Below are 24,409 nucleotides of genomic sequence, written 5' to 3' on the forward strand. Positions count from 1 at the left end.
GTATGTATGACTGGAGTGGTGCTTATGCATTTCGTACGACTTGTTTACTAATCATGTCTGTGTTGACTTGGTAGAATAATCATGATCATGAAGTGAATGGTGAAATTGAATGATGGAATTGAATGGCGAAGTGGGATGGTGAAGTTGAATTGAGAAGTTGGATGGTGAAGTTGAATGATGAAATTGAATTGAGAAGTTAAATGATGAAATTGAATGATGAAATTGAATTGAGAAGTTGAATGATGAAATTGAATGGTGAAATTGAATTGAGAAGTTGAATGATGAAATTGAGTGGTGAAGTGGGATGGTTAAGTTGAATTGAGAAGCTGAATGGTGACGTTGAATGATGAAGTTGAATGATGAAATTGAATGATGAAGTTGAATGATGAAATTGAATTGAGAAGTTGAATGGCAAAGATGAATGGTAAAATTGAATCATGTATTTTATTTGACATTGTTTGGATCCCCGGTTGATCAGCAAAGCAAAAACTAAGTTTTTTTAAGTATCTTTTGAGGAATAAGTATCAAGGTTTCCACTAAGAGATCTTGAACACTGAGTTGACCATAACGCACAAACGTTAACACAGACCTATGATCGTAGCGTGAGCAAGGCCCATCAGCAGAAGTGTTTATCCTGTTCCTAATATATGGGCAGTGCTCAGAGACTAAACTATGCACTTAATTATATTTGTTTGAAATGGTCAACTTTTGTTTTTCCTTTGGTAGCTGTGTTTTGGATCAAGCCAATAATCCATCCAATAACAAGTGTCAGAAATGTAAAAATAAAGAAGAAAAATCTCCTTCAAATCAGAATCTTCTGGTTCATTCCACTGACACGTAAACCAAAAAATATAAGTATGGCCTCATTTTGCTGAGCACGGCAATGAAGGAGGCGCTAGGACAACAACGCAGTTCCGTCATCCACTTTGATAGCATGAACTCCTTCATGTATTTAAATAGCTCTGGGAAGGTGACTGATATTGTTATTCTGGTAAGTTTAAATGACACCACGATATGAATAGACGGCATGACGTCACTCAGTGTGCATCCTGGTGAGCAGGACCATACCAGGAACTAATCACTAGACAGATTAGATAATCTCTTGTCAATCGGCTGTAACCCATCTTCATCATGTTCATACATGTCTAGTCCAAAGTAGAATGTTTAGGTGATCAAAAATTAATTATTAAATATTTATAAAGTTTTCATTCACGTGAGGCAAATTTGTATATTTGAAATTAATGTGTCACCATATATATACATAAACAGGTAGAATTCTTGATGTTTAAGTGACCAAAAACTACTTATTAAATATTAATAAAAAAAATTCAATCACGAGAGGCATATTTGAAAATTTGAAATTAAAGTATCACCATATATATATACATATATACAGTAGGGCTGTTACGATTCACTCATGTATTCGGTGAATCGAACTGTATCCATTCATGAATTGAATTCGTTATTTGTGGCCACTAGAATCGAATATTTATGAATATGCAAGCATGTCCATTCACATACCCTGTACCTAAAAATATCTATAAGAACATAGATTTCTTTAAAGACAACACTCTTATAATATATAATTTGACAGTATTGTGGTCACTGGTCATTGTCGCATTTGAGCAGATACTAGCACCTGGATAAGTGCAGTATCTAAATGTATAATATATCTATAATTAACAATCATGTCAAATAATTTATGTTGTTAATGTTTCACTGAATATAACAAATAATACTTCAGCTGCTGACTTGTTATTGTATTCGTGAATTAATATTCGTATTCGTTACCCTATATTCGTGATACGAATTGTATTCGCCTCATTGTGTATTCGTTGCAGCCCTAATATACAGGTAGAATTCTTGATGATTAGGTGACCAAAAACTAATTATCAAATATTAATACAAAGTTTTCAATCACATGAGGCATATTTGTATATTTGAAATTATATATATACCATATATCAGATATATACATACATATTGTTATAATGTTGTGAATAAATAAAAATGAAATGTCTACGGTATTAGTTAGAATCATGGAATGTACCAAGAACAATCGTGGTGGAATGAAGATCTGCTTTGAAGGTTGCATGTATATCCAGCGCTACACAAGAAAGTGTGGTTTTACGCCGCTTTTAGAAATATTCCAGCAATATCACAGCAGGGGACACCACCGTCTTGTAGAGTTGCCCTTACCTCTGACGTTAACTGTAGTGATGTTGGATCTACTTTCCCCCACAATCACGACAAAGATGGCCACGGACTACTCGTCACCAAGATCATCACCAATATGATGAGTGAGTGAGTGAGTTTAGTTTTATGCCACTTTTAGCAATATTACAGCAATATCATGGCAGGGACACCAGAAATGGGCTTCACACATTGTACCCATGTCGGGAATCGAACTCAGGTTTTCGACGTGACGAGCGAACGCTTTAACTAGTAGGCTACCCCACCGCCCCTGAAGAAACAAGAGTCACTCAGGTACTGACACAGTTGCTGCAAGATGAGTGAGTGAGTGAGTGAGTATGGTTTTACGCCGCTTTTAGCAATATTCCAGCAATATCACGGGCGGGGGACACCAAAAAAGGGATTCACACATTGTACCCATGTCGGGAATCGAACCAGGGTCTTCGGCGTGACGAGTGAACGCTTTAACCACAAGGCTACCCGACCGCCCCTGCTGCAAGATGAAGGCCGACCCCCAGGCAATTGTGTCAAGAGAACAAGACAAGACCACCAGAAGTGACTACAACACTTGTATTGATCATACACAAATAGACCAAGGTCAAACGTGCCTCTGTTCACCCAGCAGTGAATGGGTAGCCAGTAGGATGAGATGGCAATGTCTTTAAACCTTCTGGTATCTCACAGGCAGCTTGGATAGTATACTTCCTGTGAGAATCGATCAAGTGAGCTGTTCCACTGATTGGGGAATTAATAATGAAAGGTTTTGAGCAATCCCCTGTATGGTGTGGAAATATAGTGCAATATAGATGGCACCCAGGTGGGAATTCAAACCCAGTGGGGTGAACGACCACCACACCTCCCCACTGCAAGTCAAAGAGACGTTTTTCACATTTTTTTTCACTGTACTTTTTAAAAATCTTTACCAGGCCATCAAATAGGTTTTCAACACGGGTCGATGGTTCTGGTAAACAGCCTCTGGTTATAATCAGCCTTACGGTTAGAGACGTTCCCACCTCTATCAATCATCTACAGGAATGCCATACAAGGACATATCGGTTGTTATCATAATGTCGGCTACTACGCACCGTCGGCCAAGCCTGTGTCCTATGGTCAAGATAAGGTTAATCAAGCCCCACACTGTGGTCAGACAGGTGTGTTGTCAGACAGGTGTGTTGTCAGACAGGTGTGTTGTTGCACGGATGTATCCTCGGGCAACTGAGCTGGGGTCAGCCAGTCAACAGGTGTGAAATAAGATTACCTGACCATGTTGACATGCCTAATTGCCTGATCTACAATTAATCTCTAATCACATCTATTCAAGAACACAACAAAAGACCACTGCTTGGGATTTCACAGTTAATGACAACAGAATGATAACTCAACATGCCAAAGGCCTGACTTTTGAGGGGGAAATCCAATTTCAAATATTTTTTGTGATTTCTTTACAATATTCAGTCAGAAGTGAAAGCAGTAGGCTGGTCCATTGATAAATACACTGGTCCACTAGACAGCCATGTTGGTCCACTAGACAGCCATGTTGGTCCACTAGACAACCATGTCAGGGTTAGAAACTAGCAGTTTTCGTCCACTAGTCCTTATAAAGATTACATATAGCAAAACCCTTAAAATGGGCCAATTTCTACTAGTCCTTAGGATACCTTTACTATTGGGCAGTTTGGTAAGGACTATAGGACTAGTGCTAATTTCTAACGCTGCATGTTGGTCCACTAGACAAACTTCAGTAAACATTAATGAAGACCAGTAGATTCTTAAATCAAAGTGGCCCAAATACGAAAAGTAACTGTCAAAATTTGGCTACTTTGTGACTAATTGAGTGAGTTGGGTTTAACGCCGCTTTTTACAATATTCCAGTTATATCACGGCGTGTCAGCTTAATGTGGGAGGAAAGCCCGAAGTGATGCAGGTCTCAGACGTTTACCACTTCTGTGAAACCCATGAGCACAGGTATGGTGCTGACAAACCTAAAAACATAATCGGGGCGAACCGGGATTCGAACCCACACTGTTAGATTTCTGGCGTGCCCAAGGGACGCGACTCTGCATAGCGTATCACGGCCGTCGGTGCCCCACTTTGTGACTAAAGAGACAAGACAGCTATCAAGCAAATATTTTCGATACAAAGTAAAATTTAGTGAAATCCATTATTTTACATACACTTAGTCATTTGTCTGTGGGAGCATTCATAATGCTATGACTGCAGTATAAAGTTGTATAGTCCGTTGGAAACTATTGCCAAATCTTTTTAAGTCTTCTCGTCCAAACTTCATATCATTTTCAGTATTTTTACGTGCTTTGACATGGACCATCAGTTGCCAGTGAGTGAGTTTGGTCCAATGCCGCTTTGAACAGTATTCCAGTTATATCGCAGCGTGTCAGCTTAATGTGGGAGGAAAGCCCGAAGTGATGCAGGTCTCAGACGTTTACCACTTCTGTGAAACCCACGAGCACGGGTATGGTGCTGACAAACCTAAAAACATAATCGGGGCGAACCGGGATTCGAACCCACACTGTTAGATTTCTGGCGTGCCCAAGGGACGCGACTCTGCATAGCGTATCACGGCCGTCGGTGCCCCACTTTGTGACTAAAGAGACAAGACAGCTATCAAGCAAATATTTTCGATACAAAGTAAAATTTAGTGAAATCCATTATTTTACATACACTTAGTCATTTGTCTGTAGGAGCATTCATAATGCTATGACTGCAGTATAAAGTTGTATAGTCCGTTGGAAACTATTGCCAAATCTTTTTAAGTCTTCTCGTCCAAACTTCATATCATTTTCAGTATTTTTACGTGCTTTGACATGGACCATCAGTTGCCAGTGAGTGAGTTTGGTCCAATGCCGCTTTGAACAGTATTCCAGTTATATCGCGGCGTGTCAGCTTAATGTGGGAGGAAAGCCCGAAGTGATGCAGGTCTCAGACGTTTACCACTTCTGTGAAACCCACGAGCACGGGTATGGTGCTGACAAACCTAGAAACATAGCCAGGCCAAACCAGGATTCAAACCCACAATCATAGGTTTCTGGCGTGCCCAAGGGACGCAACTCTGCACAGCGAATTGTACCTTAGACAACTGGGCCACCTGTGTCCCTGAACAGTTAGAGGCTGAGCCCACCTGACCGAACACAATTTTAATAGCCTCTGCTTCAGATTAATTAAGTCACAGACTGCTACTGTATTGTACCATAAGAGAGTAGAAGTGAACCCCATGGTATAAAGTCCTACAGTGAAGATGATGATGGATGATCAGCAACCACAGCTTTACCCACGATTCCAAACTAAGTGCCCTTAGCCATGTTAGCAGGCATACTGGGAAACAATCATGATGTTGTTAAAAACTGGAATTTTATTCTGTTCTTATTTTCGTTAATTCTGAGGTTTGTTATTCACATTAGAATTTTGACTGTCATTTGCTGCAGACTTGGAGCCAAATATCAGCCTTTGAGTAGGTTTTGTTTATTTGTTGTTTAACTCAGCAATATTCCAGCTATATGACGGAGGTCTGTAAGTAATCATGTCTCGACCAGACAATCCAGTGATTGACAACATGAGCATCGATCCACGCAATCCCATAAGTCCCTTTGAGCAGATCTAGATACCGTGTTCCCGCTGGCTTTTGAAACTGCCAGTCCTTGTGGACAGGCAACTCTCAAAATTACCAGTCCCCCCCAACTTTTGCCAGTCCCAACTTTCAACAAATAAAAAAAATGTATGAAAATTATTTAGTTTTAATTCTTTCAACATCATGCTCAGTGCAAAGATGTCATCTCTGAAGTAACTTAGTTAGATCTTTATGTCATTCACACAAACTTCAGTCACAATTTTCTCTCTCTTTTTTAATATTTTGAGACAAAGTCGCCACAAATGGATATTTAACTAGAAATAGACAAGGGGAAACCCTGATGGCAACAGACAAGCTGACTTTGTTTGAAAAATGTACTTATATGAATATCACCAATGTTTTGTTCAACAACAACGATTTATATAAGATACTTTATTTGCCGGTCCACAGGGACTGGCAGTCACATGAATTACCGGTCCAAGCCAAAGTTAACTGGTAAAAAACTGGTAATTACCGGTAAACGGGAACGCTGAGATATATTTCCGGTAACACCAACACACGTTCTGAAGAATACCATGGTGTCCTCCTCGGATTTGGCTGCTCCGTCATGTCCCTATCTCACCCCACAGACTGGACTGGCCAACATGGTCAACAGGGTCAAAGGTCTCTGCATGTCCGCATGTTTACTGACAGCAGTGCATGTCACTGACAATTTGTTGACTGATAATCCAACCTGTAACCTTGACCTTGGACTAGTGTATATTGTCTGACCCTAATTTGATGTTTACTCCCACATGTTCACTTTGCCTTGGTCTGTGGTCTACATGGTATGAGCCAATATTTCATTCTTAATTGGGTTAATCATGTAAATAAAAAATTTGCTGAGATAGATAACCCCAAAACAAGCCAATCAGTTTGTAACAACATTTCAGAACTACCTTTTGCCCCTTCATCAAATGAATACTGGTGCAAGACGTTGCCACAAGACGTTGTTACAAACAATACACAAGTTATGAATACACAATGCCATTTAGAAAGTGGTCAAAGGTAACATATTTTATATTTGGGATAACATTTTCATAGTAAAGCATGAATTCTAGTACTTTATTAGGTTACGTCCCATCCGAGATTCGAACCCCCACTCTTAGAGAGAGGCACCTCATTGCCAGCACACAAAGTCAGTGATCTAACCCACAATATATGTGAAAGCCTCGATGGCTGAGTCACCTGAGTGGGTTAGATTGCTTTCTGTGCTGGCGATTAGGTGCCTCACTCTAGGAGTGTGGTGTACGAATACCGGAATGGACTCAACCCAAGAAAGTACTAGAAGTTGTACTTCACTAAAAAGAGTTATCCCAAATATAACATTTGTTACATAAAGAAGTTATCCATAATAGTTTCACGTCTTCATTTTCTTCCAACTTCTAAATGGCCATCAAAGACTCAGTCAATGATATTGATGCCCAAATCAGCAAATTGAATCGAATATGGAGTCTAACTTCGGCCCTAATACTTATCATCCCCTGAGTTTGTTTGTTGTTGAACTCTGTACGGAACATTATTCCAACTATATGACGGAGGCCTGTAACAAATTAGAATCTGGATCAGACAATCCAATGATTGTTATAATTAGCAATGTTCCCCAACACACATTCAACCATTATACAAGTCAGCAAATCTGATCATCCGATTCATTCAATTGCCTCTTACAACCAACATAGGCTGCAGGCTTATAGACTAGCGCTTAGTCTCTGAAAAAATATAGTTTTGATAGAAACAAAAAATTCTGTTTAAGTTGTCTTCAGCAACCCATGCTTGTCATAAGAGGCGACTATGCTTATCGTAAGAGGCGACAAACAGGATTGGGTGGTCAGGTTCCCTGACTTGGTTGATGCATGTCATCGTATCCCAATTACTTAGATTAATGCTCATGATGTCAATCACAGGATTGTCTCATCCAGACTTGATCATTTACAGACCACTGTCATAGAGCTGGAATATCGCTTAGTGCGGTGTTAAACAACAAACAAACAAACAAACTACAAAAGCCAAATGACAGGAACTGTTTACAACACACTTGACACAACGATACTTTAAGCCCCCGTTACACTATCAAAAAATCTCACAAGAACTTAGTTAAAGTCCATTTTGACAAAGTTTTTGAATGACTTTGATGGAATAGAAACCGATCCTATTTCTCATCAAACTTTGATCAAAGTTTGATGACCTTCATTCAATTTAGCCAATCAGACTGCAAGGAACATTTACCCCTTTTCAACCGGAAGTGCAAAGAGTCAAGTCAAAATGAGCCAACTATTTTGGACTGACGAGATGTTGGAAGAATTAATTGATTTGATCCAACAACAAGCAGCCATTCTCGGGACCAAACATGCCCTTGCCCACCCCGATGCCACCTTCTCAACATGGCAATACACAAAATACTCATAACAACAGCAAAACGTTCTTCGTCAGTAGCATCCATCTTGGCAAGATAATTCCCGCCCAAACTTTGACGGCCTATCAAAAACTTTGATGAGTAACCATGGTAACAATGGAACTCTTCTCAACAACATGTGATAATCACTGCTCACTCCTACTGCAGCAAGCAGATTACTGTAGCAGTGGACTACAAACACGTCATGATATGCAGACACATGTCAAGGGTGTGTGGAATAAAACTACATATCATCAACCAACCATTGACATATTTTCTAAATCTATGTCATTTCTTAACATTTGTTTCAAATAGCTACTAAAGTGGGTAAAACAGTAACCTCATAATATTTATTGTCCTTTTCAAGGTTCACATAGAACTAAACTACACAGGTCTGATATATAAACTACAGTTGTAATAAACTCAGAGGGCCCATTAATTTTAGTTTGTTATAACAGTAGTCCTTTATAAGCATATACGCAGCAAATGACAAAAAAACCAACAGTTCGTTATATCCCCCAGTTCGTTATAAGCGTGTTTGTTATAAACGTAGTTATAAACGTGTTCGTTATAAACGTAGTTGACTGTAGTTTTTGAACTGTCTAACGTTTAATTTTTTTGTTTTTTTCCATGTTCTAGGAAAAACAGTTTTTTATATGATCATCTAAAAACTGATAAAAATCAAATTTAAGAATCATTCTTAACAATTAGCAATGGCCTTCAATAATAACATGTCAAGTTAACAAAATTGAGAATTCCAACAAAAAATAGAATTCTTCCAACACAATCAAAGATTCCTCTCTGTACCAAGCGAGACATCCTTAAGGCTTAACATCATATATTTTTCATAAATAAAAAAAATAAATACCAAAATGTTACGACTTACTTTCCCAGAACTTCTTTGGGCTCATACTTGGCATAGAACTCTTTGGCCTTGTCCTGGGAGGGCAAGTCAGGGTCAAGGTCATCGCTTTGTGTCATCGTGGATGAGGGAGGGAGCTGTCTAACTGCTGATACAAGCTGGAGCTATAGGTGTCACTAAGGTGTCACTAAGGTGTCCCTACACGGGTCCTGCATCTGGAACACACAATGACAGGGTGAGACACCAAAAAAACAATAAATATCATGATTAAAAAACTCTGGCCAAAATACATCTCCAACACTCACTTGAAATACATCACAGCAGTCATAACAAATATCCCGTCTGTCTGCAATGGGGAAGTGTCACTCGACTCAATATTCGCCTCCGTAACCTACACCAAGGATGCTCAGCCCATCACGTTCTCACGTGGAGTCACCACTGGGCAATTAAAAGAAAACGTTATGAAATCTTTTAGGATACACCAGAGAATACACTCGGTCTGTCGCACATTATCTGCACTAACAACTGATACAGCAGCAAATGTGTGTCATCGGAAGTGCAATATAGAATGTGTGAAGAAGAGTGGAGGACAGCCATGGAATTACCAAACAGCAAACGGCTGGATTAGCTGTGGGCTATTGTAGCTTGTTTGTTTGTTGTTTAACACCGCACTCAGCAATATTCCAGCTATATGACAGCAGTCTGTAAATAATCGAGTCTGGACCAGACAATCCAGTGGTTGATATCATGAGCATCGTTCCATGCAATTGGGATACGATGACATGCATCAACCAAGTCAGCGAGCCTGACCACCCGATCCCGTAAGTCGCCTCTAACGACAAGCATAGTCGCCTCTTACGACAAGCATAGTCGCCTTTTACGGCAAAAATGGGTTGCTGAAGACCTATTCTTCGCCAAATTTTCACTGGTCTTTTCCACTTCTGTAAAAGCCTGGTACAGTCATTTATATTGTGTGTAATATATGTGAAAATGTACACGTTTTTACCAATGTTAAACAGTCTCTCATAACTCTCATAAGTGGCTCATTACTCTATATGCTTTTATACCAATATATTTTTAAAGAGTTTATTCCCCATGTTAATTAAACTATATTCAGTAATACAATGTGCAAAGAAAGCAACACATGTAACCCATAATTGACTAGAAAATAGTCTTTTTATTAAGCTGTAAGCGACAGGAAGCAAAGAACACATTAAAACTCAATCGATAATAATTTTGATACCATGGTTACTGCTAGGATGATTTTATTCACATTCCAGTGCTTTAAAAAGACTGTCAATAAATTTGAGGACTTTTCATCGGTCATCGTTAAATTCCAGCACTTTTCAACTCTGTGCAAACATTGTTATATTCAGATGAGAAAAATACATATGATAATATACTAAAAAAATGAAGGGCACAGCAGATATAATAATAATAATCAAATAACATGATGGATGGGTATAAATTGTATGAATATATAGACAACCACGTGTCCTTTTGCATTGTCTAGAATGTTTACAGACATTTCTAGTACCAGGTGTCTTGGTTAACCAGCTGAACTGATGTCCAAGCTGTTTCAGTGATAAATGTTTTGACTAATCCTTCCAATAACAAATGTGTTCTTACAATGTTCACATTTTGACAAATCCTTCTAATAATGATCACGTTTCGACTAATCCTTCCAATCAAAAGCTCCACCCAGGTGATAGGCTCTATAGTTAACTGTCTCAATGACTTTTCACTTGTATTGTTTTTCTGGGACACATTTTACGATATTGTTGAAGTATAAGCATATTATATGAAAATAATGTAAACCTAGATTCCACTGCACAAGGAATATCCAACGAACCTTTTACTAATGTGTACTTTCTGTTTAAACATGTTGAAGTTTACAACACTAATTCATTGAAACATTCATTCACACTTCATCTGTGTACCCGTGAAGATCTGGTTTAGAATAGGTCTTCAGCAACCCATTCTTGCCGTAATAGGTGACTATGCTTGTCGTAAGAGGCAACAAACAGGATCGGGTGGTCAGGCTCGCTGACTTGGTTGAAGCATGTCTTCGATCCCAATTGTGTGGATCGATGCTCATGATATCAATCACTGGATTGTCTGGTCCAGATTCGATTATTTACAAACATAGCTGGAATATTGCTAAACACGCCGGGTAAAACAACAACCCCCCCAAAAAAAACCTTCATCGGTGTGATCTAGTGTCATCTTGATTAAGCAGTCGAGCTCCAGATAAATTTTGAGCAATTGAGTTTTTACTCTAGGGTTTCTTTTTTAATTGGGTTATTACATTTTCATTGGGTAACCAATATTTTTTCACTCATCTATTCATCACTCTATTGTTTTTTTCCCAAATTAGGGAACATTTTAAGATTTTTAAAAATGAAATAATGTTTTCGATGTATATAACTGTTCTAATAGCGATCAGCTGCTTCGCTTAGGGTTATTATGATTTTAAATATATTTAGTAGAAGCTGCAACTAAAATAACAAGATATTGGAATATGTTATTCCTGATAAAAAAAATAGTTTCAGATACAGAATAGAATCACCGGTAGATTCCAAGAAAACATGTGTACAGCTGACTGCTGTGTCCGGGTTAGTTTACAAGAACATACACAAGGTAATCTTAATCCCTGGATGTAAAACAATGCCTAGCAGAACGAAAAATACAATTTAAACAACAAACCAACATGTCTGGTAATTTTTTATATCAAATTTCAAATTTGTACTGACCAAGTTTCTCATCACCCATTTGTTTACCGGACTTCGCAGAAGGGGTACGGTGTAATTTTGTTCTGCGCACAATTTTCAATTTTTATTTTTCCAAAATACTGAATCTGCTAGAGAGGTGTGCGTAATATGTTTGGGTGCGCACTATACTCAAGAAAATACAGTAGGCTTGACTTGGAAAGTAAATTAGCTTGTAATTGTGTTTCGGGAAATTAGCTCCTTTGCACGCATGCTGAAAAAGCTTCATTGGGTATTTACTCATGCTGTTTTAATCAAGTGTTTATACATTTGTGTTTTTCATATAATGCATGCGTTTCTGTACGCAAGTTAATTGAAAGTAATTGGGTTTTGAATATTTTTGGGGGTATTTTACGCAAATACACAGCTTATCTGTAGCTCTGATTAAGTCAAGGAGATGATCGATCATTATGTGGGAAGCATTCCCAATGCAACCAGATACTTTTGGGCCCACTAACCACATGTAACAAACACCAGAATTACCGTCAAAGAGACCTCAATCTCCTGGAAATGAATACGATATTAATTGCTCCCCTGGCTACACAACAAAACGTGTTACACACTCGTCTGGCGAGATAGGCGAGAACAGGGCGTAGTCACATGCAACCAACTCACGCTCAGTTACTGAGGGGGGTTTCATAGGCGCCAGACAAGTGAAGATCCAGGTAGAATTGGTCTTCAGCAACCCATGCTTGCTGTAAAAGGCGCCTATGCTTGTCGTAACCGGATCGGGTGGTCAGACTCGCTGACTTGTTTGATGCATGTCATCGATCCCAATTGTGTGGATCGATGCTCATGATATTAATCACTGGATTGTCTGGCCCAGGCTCGATTATTTACAGACTGCCATCATTATATATAGTTGGAATATTGCTCAGTGCAGTGTTAAACAACAAACAAAACAGATTACAAGATGTCTAAATTACTAGTTTTGGTAAAGCACAACCATTCAATATAGTGTTAAGATCAACTCACTCAGAGTAGAAGAAAAGCTTTTTTCTTACATCATTATAAATGGCCCAGGAACAGAAATTTTCAGATACATTTTCATGTATATATCCTGACAGTCACATATAACTGTGTACTTAATGGAAAATAAGCAGAATGAAAATAGGTTAATAGAAAATCTGCTGATCATGCATATTTATTTGTTCATCATTTCCCATGTGTCTGTCCAGCCTCCTGGTACAAATTTCTCACTGGCTTCACATAGTATAACATGTCAAGTGGTTCCTTCATTAAAAAATATAAGTGATTACTAAGCGTACCTTAAGGCATTGTTAACGCATTCTAAGGCCACGATTTTTTACAGGAAAATACCTGTCGTTAGTTGGGGATTAAGAAAAAAAAGCAATTCAATTCCCCCCACCACCACCCATTACCATGACTGGTATAAATAATTAAAATGGTTTAATGTGGGAATAGTGTTGTGGTTGGCTGGTTTGTTTGTTTGTTTGTTTGTTGTTTAACCCCACACTCAGCAATACTCCAGCTATATGACAGGGGTCTGTGAATAATCAAGTCTGGACCAGACAACCCAGTGATTGTGCATCTACGTATACACGTCCTATCAATTTCAAGAAAAAAACCTTTGTTTTGACTCTGATGTTTAACATAAGTCAAATTCAGTGGTCCTTGTTTCGAACATATTTTTTCTGAGCAATATGATATCAGCATGATCAGCGTATCGTCAGGATAAAATAAAAAGAGCAAATTCAGAATTTTGTTTTCCATTTCAACAGTCAGTGGGTCAGTGGGTCAATTTACAGTCAGTGGGTCCATAAACCAAGTTTAAAAAAAGAGTGGTCTAACAATTCCATCACGCTTTTAACCACGGCACTGCCCCTTTAATACAAGAACATTCGAAACCTGAGAGGTCATGTCCGCTTGAATCAGGTGACTGTCTCTGTCAGTGTGCAATATGCATGTCTCCCTCAGACTGTCTACATGCAAGGAGCGTGTCAATCACGGGGACAATGTCAGCACAACCTTCACTCATTTGTTTTATTTAAACAGAAACAAGTAGCATGACGCTGTGACGCACGGATGGTGCATACCAATTTATACAATGAATAGAAAGTTTCAAAAAGAAAAAGTCCTAAACAGCTATATATTAAAGCTTACACTTCATATGTTCTCCACACAGTAAAACCTTGCCTTACAATAAGAATTAAATATCAATGTCACCTTCATAAAATATCAAGTCTTTGAAAGGTATTTTGAAGTGATACACATAAGGAAGAGAATTTATGGATGGCAACTTCCTCAATAATTTACATATGGGATTACATGTAATAAATTACTAATAAATTGATGGTAGATATGACTCGACTGAAATCCCTCTAGTTTTGAAAGTGAGAAATCAGTTTAACATTAAACATCACATTCCTGGATGCAAGATGCGAGCTACAAACTGGTGTTTCTGACAAAACACAACACTGCCATAAACATGATAACTGCTTTTGGCACAACCCCTACATTGCTGTTGTACTCTGCTCAGTGGGAGTCAAAACAGCTGTTATTTCCTTCTTGCAGCAGCGCTTATGAATCAAAACATACACAAGAGTGAGTATAGTTTTACGCCGCGACAAGCGAACACTTTAACCACCAGGCTACCCGACCACCCACATCCACTGGAATATTTTCCCTCATCCTTGAGCTCTGTTAGTGTTTATGTTGTGTTTACACTTGCAAAGAACCTGAAATCCCCAAACTCATTGTAAGGTGTTAATTGTGTCATGGATATTGATTTTGTTCACCTACAGGTGTATCATGACAGTTAGACATTAGCCTACTAATGACTTATTGATATCTGTGTTACGGCGATCAACCAATCGCCTATAACCATATGTGTCACAATGGTCAGCCATTTGCCTACTTGCATCTCAAGTGACAGTCAATTGTCACCTGTGACACAAGGACCTGCCATTTGTCTATCTGTCACAGGGGTCAGCTATCTGCCTATCTGTGTCACAGGGGTCAGCTATCTGCCTATCTGTGTCACAGGGGTCAGCTATGTGCCTAACTGTATCACAGAGGTCAGTAATTTGCATATCTGGTCACAAGGGTCAGCTATGTGCCTATCTGTGTCACAGAGGTCAGCTAAGTGCCTACTTGTGTCACAGGGGTCAGCAATTTGCCTATCTGTGTCACAGGGGTCAGCTATGTGCCTACCTGTGTCACAGAGGTCAGCAATTTGCCTATCTGTGTCACAGAGGTCAGCTAAGTGCCTACTTGTGTCACAGCACAGGGGTCAGCAATTTGCCTATCTGTGTCACAGGGGTCAGCCATGTGCCTACCTGTGTCACAACAGTCCGTCATACACTTACCAGGGATAGAAACTAACTGTTTTAGTCCACAAGTCCTTATAATGACAGCACATAACAAAACCCTTAAAAATGACAAATTTCTACTAGTCCTTACCATACCTTAACTATTGGGCAGTTTGGCAAGGACTATAGGACTAGTGCCAATTTCTAACGCTGCTTACCTGTCTACATCCACTGCCGATGTGACCATCTGAGATGTGTGTCTAGTGCAGAGTACTGAGTGAGGCGGGTGACTCACGGCACACTGACCCTAGCGTCTACCCACACCATACTCCTGGCAAGGTTGTTTACTAACACTCAAGTTCACAGACAAAACTCTCATTATGACGTGATATCCTTAGATTCTGCCCAACATATGACTCTTACTTCCTGCATGATCAATACGGAACAGATCATATTGACCCAGTCTCATGTTATTCCATGTGGAGCGGCTTTGCTAATGCCAGCAGGAGGAAATATAGAGTACTTAGTAGTAGTGGTGATCAGCATGTGGAACCCAATGTAAAACACGTCTGGATGTCTGAATCCTGGCAGGGGGTGTTTCTACACTGCTATCTCACTGGGGACAGCTGAAGGGTTAAGTCTGAATGAGCTGGTGCTCTGTGTGTGTGCCATATCAACATTCCAGTCTGTGAGTCTCCCAGTTACGTATCCCCTCATCACTGATCCGCAGACCTAGTACTGATATACATTTTATTTGTTGCAGCACCAGTGTCTGAAATAACTGCCTACCCCTTGCCCATGACAAGTAACTTTTCTGTCGGACTGCATGACACTTTCCTCCACCTGCCTGACTGTCTAGCAGATAGATTTGTTTGTTTGTTTGTTTGTTATCTTAAGGCTGCACTCAGCAATATTTCAGCTATATAACGGCGGTCTGTAAATAATCGAGTCTGATCAGACAATCCAATGATTGACATCATGAACATCAATCCACGCAATTGGGATCGATGACATGCATCAACCAAGTCAGCAAGCCTGACCACCCAATCCCGTTAGTGAGTGAGTATGGTTTTACGCCGCTTTTAGCAATATTCCAGCAATATCACGGCGGGGGACACCAGAAATGGGCTTCACACATTGTACCCATGTCGGGAATCGAACCCGGTTCTTCGGAGTGACGAGCGAACGCTTTAACCACTAGGCTACCCGACCGCCCCCAATCCCGTTAGTCATCTCTTACGACAAGCATAGTTGTATGCTCCTTGTATAGATTCTCTAGTGATTGTTTGCATTACCGTATATGCAAACATTAGCGATATTTACATTTTTCAATATTTATAATGTGTGAATGTGGGCAGGCAACACTTATGTGTCACCTGCCTGACCGTTGTTGGGTTTTAAAATTGCTTCAAACACTGCACCACTATTCCAATTTCCAGCAATATCACTCCATCATAGAAATAATAAAGTCTGGGTCAGACAAACAAGTGGTCCTCCCCAAGTCAAAACTAACAATTTAGTTCACTAGTCCTTATAATGGTAACATATAATAAAATCCTTAAAAAGAGCAAATTTCTAATCGTCCTTATTATACCTTAACTATTGGGCAGTTTGGCAAGGACTATGACACAGAACTAGTGCTCGTTTCTAACGCTGAAAATGTATTGAAAATGATGCTAAGATTTTAGTTCAGGGACTGAAAGTTTTTTGCACAGACAGCAGCTTTGGAAACTAACAGTTTCAGTCAACTAGACTTTACCATGAGAACATATAGCAAAATTATACCTTATGATACCTTACCTATTAGGCAGTTTGGCAAGGACTATAGGACTAGTGCCAATTTCTAATGCTGCTTACCTGTCTACATCCTGTCTACCTATTCTAATGCTGAAATTGCACGATAAGCTTCTCAATGTATGCAAATCCAGTAATGCAGTATGTGCTCAAGGTTTTATCCAAACAAATACATCTTCTGCTTTTTTTACAAAGGCCCAACAGCATAGCAGAAATGCTTATCAAAAGGTCAAATGTTTATCCCTATCGCATTTATACAATGCTTCCCCCCTAAGAAGCACAGCAATCATGCAGCCCCCACGCCCACCACACATGCACATCAACCGCTGCACGGACGCAGCAGGGACACCAGATGGCATCGGGGAGCGCATGCACCGAGGCTGCAGCCTGTGGGGGCGTTCCTGGAACATTCACACAGTGAATGATTCTCCCATTGCAGCTGTGTCTGCAAGCATGCTCACAGCTTTTAAAAATGAAGCTTGCATTTTATAATCACAAATGCAAGATTGAATGAAAGTAATCCAAGAAGAAATGTCAGAGTTTGATGTGTTTGTTTGTTGTTTATTGTGAACTCTGCAATATTCCAGCTCTATGAAGGTGGTATGAGTCCGGACCAGACAATCCGGTTTTGTTTGTGTGTTTGTTTGTATGCTGTTTAACGGCACACTCAGCAATATTTTAGCTACAGTGGTCTGTAAATAATAGAGGCCAGACAGGCAATCCAGTGATTGACATCATGAGCATTGATCCATGCAATTGGGTTACGATGACATGCATCAACCAAGTCTGACCATCAATAGCCTCTTACTACAATCATGGTCTGGACCAGACAATCCAGTGATTGATATCATGAGCATTGATCCCGCAATTAGGATAGATGACATGCTTCAATCAAGTCAGCAAGCCTGACCACCTGATCCTGTAAGTCGCCTCTTACGACAAGCATAGTCGCCTTTACGGCAAGCGTGGGTTACTGAAGACCTATTCTACCTCGGATGGGTAATTGAGTTTGGTAGTCATGTTTATGTAGAAACCAATCACAAAATTAGTTAGTTGTACCTAACTGCTGCACTCAACAATATATTTGATGATGGCTTATAAATAATTGTATCTGGACCAGACCATCTAGTGAATGATTTTGTGAGCAACGATTAGGGTACAAGGACATGTTATGAACCAGGCCACTGAGTCAACCACCTGATCCGTTTGGTCGCCTATTACAACCACAAGTTCAGTCTGCAACATTAGCCACTCGTACGGAGCCCAAGTCGGGTAAAATTCTGTTCAGTCTAGTAAACAGCAGATAAAATGAATACTTGACCATACAACATGTACAATAACACTAAAATCCGAAAATGACGCTTTAGAGCCAAGTTTAGGGTAACAGACTCCACAGTTCTTGGCATAGACTGTAGGTTGCTGGCGATCAATTCTAACCCAGAATCCACACATGGAGATCAAGACAGGAAAATTGGCACTGTGCAGCAATCTCATTAAAATCAGATCTTAGTTCTCGCTACCGCTAAACAAAGATCTGAGGACATCCCATAAGGGTTCATGTCAGAACGACCTTTCATCTGACCAATCAGAGTGTCGCTTACCAGATCATGAAAGTGACAGTCAGAATGTGATTTCTAATCATGCAGCCCCAAAACTTTAAAACGGGGTGTTCCGAATGATAGTTACGGGCTTAACGACTGATCCTATACAATCTAGACCATATATTAGACATTCGAGAATTTTCTTTTGTTCAGGTTTCAAATTTTTAAGGGGGTTTGTCAAAATATGTTTTGAAGCGTAGTCGCCAATTTGAAATTAGTGCCGTAAAGCACGAGAAAGCTGCCTTCTGATTGGCTAATATCAACTTCTTGTAAGTAATTCCATTGGTCGGTCAGAGTTCGTGAAAGGTCGGTCTGACGTGACCCGTAATGGGATGTCCTCAGATCTTTGTTTAGTTGCAGCGAGAACTAAGATCTGATTTTAATGAGATTGCACCGTGCAGGTTCCTTTAAGAAAGTTGGGGGTGTTACTGGAACAGCCAACAGTGAATGATTCCCCCATCAGTGCAAAGTGTCAGTCGGTGCAGGTCAAGGACCATAGAGGCATATATACATGATTGCATTTGGTATCTGCCAATATACCACCGCGCCATCCTCCTTTTGATGTTTACACAACAGAAACAAAACCGTTTTCCATGCTGACATTATTAGTGCAAGTCTGTGCAAACGCTTCTTCTCAACAAGACCCATGACTTTATAATGCACCAAGCAGACGTTACTCTCAACATAATCATATGGCCTTATCATTATTTTCGGATCAGCCAAGTTTAGCATTTGCTATCAAAATAGATTTGATCCGTATCTACCAGTTCGACAATGTCCTATTGTCCTTGAGTATGTCGAGTGCTTCACTGTCCTGTCCCACAAAACAATTGTAGCGCTAAGACGATCGTAACACACATAGTTGACATACTTAAACATAGCTGTATGAGAGTTGTAAGCGCACCGATCGATTTGTTGAACAGGCCCTGTCTAAATTAATCTAAGGACCAACTTATTAAAACAATTATTAATTCAACTAGGATTTCTGATTGACTGCTCAAGGACTGATCAACTTTCACCCAAACACTTGTTTAATGACTGTAACAAGTTCCTCTGATCAAACAGAAACATAATTGCCATCATTGTACAAGTGATTTTCCTCCCTCTGAAAACTGCGATATTAATGCTGTGAAACAATTGGAATATTGTTCAAACAGGCTTTAAACCAAGTTCACTCACTCAAATAGTCTGCAATAGTGTTAAAGAGTGATAACATGACTAAAGCAAACATCAAACCCAGCATCAAGTTTTTCAGGTGGAGTGCTACTGGTAAATCAGGTGCCCAGTCAGTCAATCTGATCGATGATCAAGATCTATATTGTAATAAAACGGGTCTTACTTCGCAAAGCGCATCAAATCACATGAGCACCTTGATTAAACACATGAAAAGATTTGGAAAATATATGTCGATGCCTAGCTGATGGTACACTTCTTTTGCAAATCCTGCAGTCGACCGAAATCAGAATGTTGAAAACGGTGTTTACGAAACATGATTTTGATTGGGCAAAGCATGGACTTGTTAGTCTAGCCAAACCATAACTCTATAATACCAGCCTAGTTTGGCAAGGGTGGAAACTGGACATTCACAGTCAGTTAACTCCCTTGCCTCAGGAAGATGCATGTAGCATCTGGTTGAACCATTAGAGGAGTTGATTTTGTCCGCGAGCTTAGTAGTTTGATCTACAGGCTCAGCTCTGTGTTGGGTCATAATGCATAACCCCTCCAGAGCTCCAGATAAGCTGCGTATCTGCGTAAAATACGCATCAGAAATGCAGAAATATGCAGTAAAATAAAATCCAAGCGTATCAAATACGCAACGAACATTACAGATACGCTACAAAAATAAAACTTGTGTGTATCATCAAAATATTGTGAAGTAATCCTGTATATTCGATTAGCAAATCAGCAACTTATTTTGAAATTATAAACGGGCATTCCGTCAACCTTGCCAAACTCCACGATGACAGTTACATCATGATCATTTGCCATCACACTTTCTTGTGGAAGTATCGTGGTATTTTTTAGTCCTAAAAGCTCTCGAACCCACACGACACCAGTTTGCAGGGACTAGATGAATAGTGTTCTTCAATGTTTAACTTAAATCCCCACATGTGTAAAAACTAGTGGGTAACAGAAATTTGAATACCCAGATAGAATAACTGATACCCAATGATTTTAAAATGCATGGGAAAAATACCCACAACACCAAAAGCTTATCTGGAGCTCTGCCCTCTATGCTTGCTTCCAACCTACATGTTTCTTGCTTCAAAATACTTGTGTGATAATGAGTAAAAAACTGTATGCTGCCAAGCAGCAGTCACAGCTGAACGACCAGAGGTGTACTACGTACAAAGCAAATAACCTCATTACCTTCAAAGACTTTATAATGGAGAAAATATGAATCAGAGAGCAATGACAGTCATGCTTCAAGAATTAGGAAACCTTTTAAGGTCTCTCATTTCAAAAGGTATTTCTTTCACATCTTGCTTTCCCAAACCTTTTGTTGAATGGTTGAAATACAAACAGATAGATTTTATCATGCTAAAGATTTCTTTTTGTCCAAAGCAATATTGTAAACATGTTAAAGTGAGTGAGTGAGTCTTGCTTAGCGCCGCTTTTAACAGTATTACAGTTATATTGCTTGCTGTAAAAGGTGACTATGCTTGTCATAAGAGGCAACTAACGGGATTGGGTAGTCAGGTTCGCTAACTTGGTTGATGCACGTGTAGCAGGGCATGGAGTCATCCCAAAAATGACATCCTTACCATGTCAGCTTGCTGATGGGGTTAACCTCTTTGGTCATGTGGACAAGGCGTCAGACCAGGGATCAGAAGGTCCGTGGTTCGAATCCCATCACGGGACTCGGAAATTTTATGGCCGCTACACATGTTATTGTATCCCAATTGCGTAGATCGATGCTCATTATGTCAATCACTGGATTGTCTGGTCCGGATATAGCATGTTCAGTCTATGTGCTAAAGTAGTTTTTGCCACACAAGTTTTGATTATTGTAGGAACTGCAACAGTGTAATTTATAATTTTGTATATTATTGTTTCAAAATTCCTACTGACAGTGACTGACAAACAAGTACTGGAGCACCTTTAGAGTACAGTACCACAACCTCTCATGAGGATGATCTCTGCCATAGATATCATGACTCAAAGACAAGCAACCAGTTTTAGTGAGAATGCATTGGACACGAACTCGCGACCTTCGGATTGTTAACCTGACAGCTAACCGACTGACCTACGTCCACACTGTGAAACTAAGTGCAAATTTACCTCATGCCTAAGACGTTACAGAACTGAACAAAAAGGGTCGAATAGGTGACGGACACTTACGAAGATTACGGGTAGGCATGGTGTCTCGTGACTTTAGTCTACGGACACTTACGAATGATCCCGATGCCATTTGGCACACACGTCCCATTCCGTAATTCCGAGTGGTGAGGAATGAGCCAATATGGCATGAACTGAAAACAGCTACCGGTGTCAGATGTCGACCTCGCGAGTACGCATGAATGACATGATATTTAATAATTCGTCGGGTGTATTTTGTGACAGGAAAGTGTGGTAGGGAACACTGTAAGGATGATGTGGATAATAGTAAGGAATGAGGGAGGTATGAGCATGGCTAGTGATGACACAAAGGTGAGTTCGCTTTTGAATCAGTACTGAAAAAATGTAGCCGGTGAAAGTGGCTGGTGTGAATATTCCAGGACAGTTTCCAGTAGCCAAAATATTTGACACAAATCCCTTTCATCCTGTTTACTTGATGTTTTTGTAAGAAGAATATTAGGAGCCTCTACAGAATCTACAATAGACACTAAACGGGAACCTAACCCTAATGATCGTAAATGGGATCCAAGGGCTAAGGATAGAGTTCTGGGAAACCTACCCTAACACTGGCGACATTTGGATGTGTTCAGCGCCAATATTATATACCTAATAAACTGCATTCATATGCATAATAATGAAAATGAATGAACCGAAAAAATAATATATGTAGATTAGTTCCCATTTATAACCACTTTAGCCACTTGAATTATGAAAAAAAAGAAATAAAAATATATATTGAAAATAAAAGTGCTTTCATAAACTAGCCCTTGCTATAAAATGTGCTGCAGCAGGCTAGTAAAAAAATATTCAAAACTCTCAACATAGCTGGGCGTATTTAATGACATTGCATATAGAGATGATAAATCACTGGGAGGAGTTTATGCACACTCGATGACCCCTGACGTCACAGGGCATTGTTTTGCCGGTGCGAAGGGCAACAACATACTGTTGTATGAGACGATCTCCACTTCCGTCGGAGACATTCGGTTTCCCTCGGAACTATTCGGGCACCTGAGGCCGAAATGCATGTGGCCGAGCGCTGCCGGAAAAGGGGTCGTATGCAAACGAAGCTTCGAAACAGGTAAAGTCCCTAGTTCTGAGCTAGCAGTCGCGGGCCATATTTTAACCTAACACTACGCGGATCGGTCCGTGCGATCATAGCATTAATTGGTGAAACCCTCAGAGCGGCTAATCACTATATTGTTCGCAGAGGTAAAATCACTACAATACTACAAATTACATCATAGGGTATTGTCAAGTGTATGAAAAGTTTGTGGTACTGTATTCTAAAGGTAGGCCCAAGTACTTTGCTACAAATAGTAACTTCTGTGGTGGTCATGGTGATTTGATACTCCTGACTGACCAATCGGAATCAAGCATTTTCGAAACTCATGGTAGAATTTATTATTTATTATGTTTACAGGCCATGTAGGAATGTTTATCATGTTTGAGATTCTTGTTTATGTTGAGCTGCAATGATCTCATCAGGTATATTGAACAACGGATAAAGATTGTCAACGGGAATATTCTTGGCTATTTCCGCAATTGTGATACCCAGACAAACTGAACTTCTTCTGCAGTTGTACGGTATTCAGGTATTGCAAAAATCAGTGCAGCCGATGTCCAAAAATGCGAACAGCTCAATGAGATCTCGTATAACGGCAGTAAGACAATCTCAACACTCCTCTGCCACTTGGCCACTGTCTCCGCATTCGGTTTATTACTAGGCAGTTAACTATTATTAGTGTGATACTTTGAAAGATGTCAAATTGAATTTGGCCTATTTCAATGACACAAATTCCCAATCACAACTCACTTCTTCATATCCAGCAACAAATACCTAATTACAAAACGAGTTGAATTTTTCAGCACTCGCTAACATCACTTGCTCGGTCGTACCGTCATGCATTGATCATACACAGTCCTACTCACAGACAACAGTGGATAAATTAAGCGACGGGCCTCTCGCGCCAGAGAACACATTACATCAGATATGTTTGCATGAAATCGATAATTTACCTACCCCAATTAATCCTCTGATAAATGCTGTGGACGACGATACGACAGTAAATATACTACGAAGGTCAATGTCATCGTTGACCGATATCTGCCACCATTTTGATAAGTTGCCAAGTTTGGTGGTCAAGGGGGAGACTACTTTTGTCAGACTAATGTTCGGTGTTCTTTCTCGAACAACCATCCATTTTCAGGATCGAGTCGACGATTTCAAGTGGTTTTGATAGAAGGCGTATAATTTTATATATACATGTTGTTTGTATATTTATTTGATATCCTGATCGACCACATCAATTACCTCATGTTTATTAAGGAAATAATTTTATTGCGACATGAATAGTTTTTGATTTACAAAGACAACAACATTTTGGTAACGTAAATTGACCCTTGTTTCGACTCAAAACCCAGATTATGGTTGCTGTAGAACAACTGAAAGCAGAAACTGTAGCTATTCACGAATGCATAGGTACTAGTACAACTATTTTTTTACTTTTCATAGGTCAAAGGTGCTTCAAAGCAAGGCAGTAAACATGTGAAACTCATGCCA

General features: G+C 39.7%; 1 protein-coding gene across 3 annotated transcripts in view; it reads right to left on the minus strand.

Moving 5' to 3' along the window:
* LOC124133390 (phosphorylase b kinase gamma catalytic chain, skeletal muscle/heart isoform-like) overlaps positions 1-23,996 on the minus strand; it is a 53,529-nt gene extending 29,533 nt beyond the window's left edge. The window contains exons 1-2 of one of the 3 annotated variants that reach the window (XM_046497789.2): positions 23,870-23,996; positions 9,097-9,287 (exon numbers count right to left, since the gene is read on the minus strand). In XM_046497789.2, the coding sequence (XP_046353745.1) occupies positions 9,097-9,191 (95 nt within the window). In that variant the 5' untranslated portion in view covers positions 9,192-9,287; positions 23,870-23,996. Of the gene's footprint in view, positions 1-9,096; positions 9,288-15,330; positions 15,523-16,969; positions 17,037-23,869 lie in introns of those variants that run through there. The other 2 variants (XM_048401133.1, XM_046497788.2) reach the window with 2 other exon arrangements.
* Between the last annotated feature and the right edge of the window lie 413 nt (positions 23,997-24,409).

This window comes from Haliotis rufescens, unplaced genomic scaffold (assembly GCF_023055435.1).
Source record: "Haliotis rufescens isolate VD_foot unplaced genomic scaffold, xgHalRufe1.0.p SCAF_21, whole genome shotgun sequence".
In the NCBI taxonomy this organism is placed as follows: Eukaryota; Metazoa; Mollusca; class Gastropoda; order Lepetellida; family Haliotidae; genus Haliotis; species Haliotis rufescens.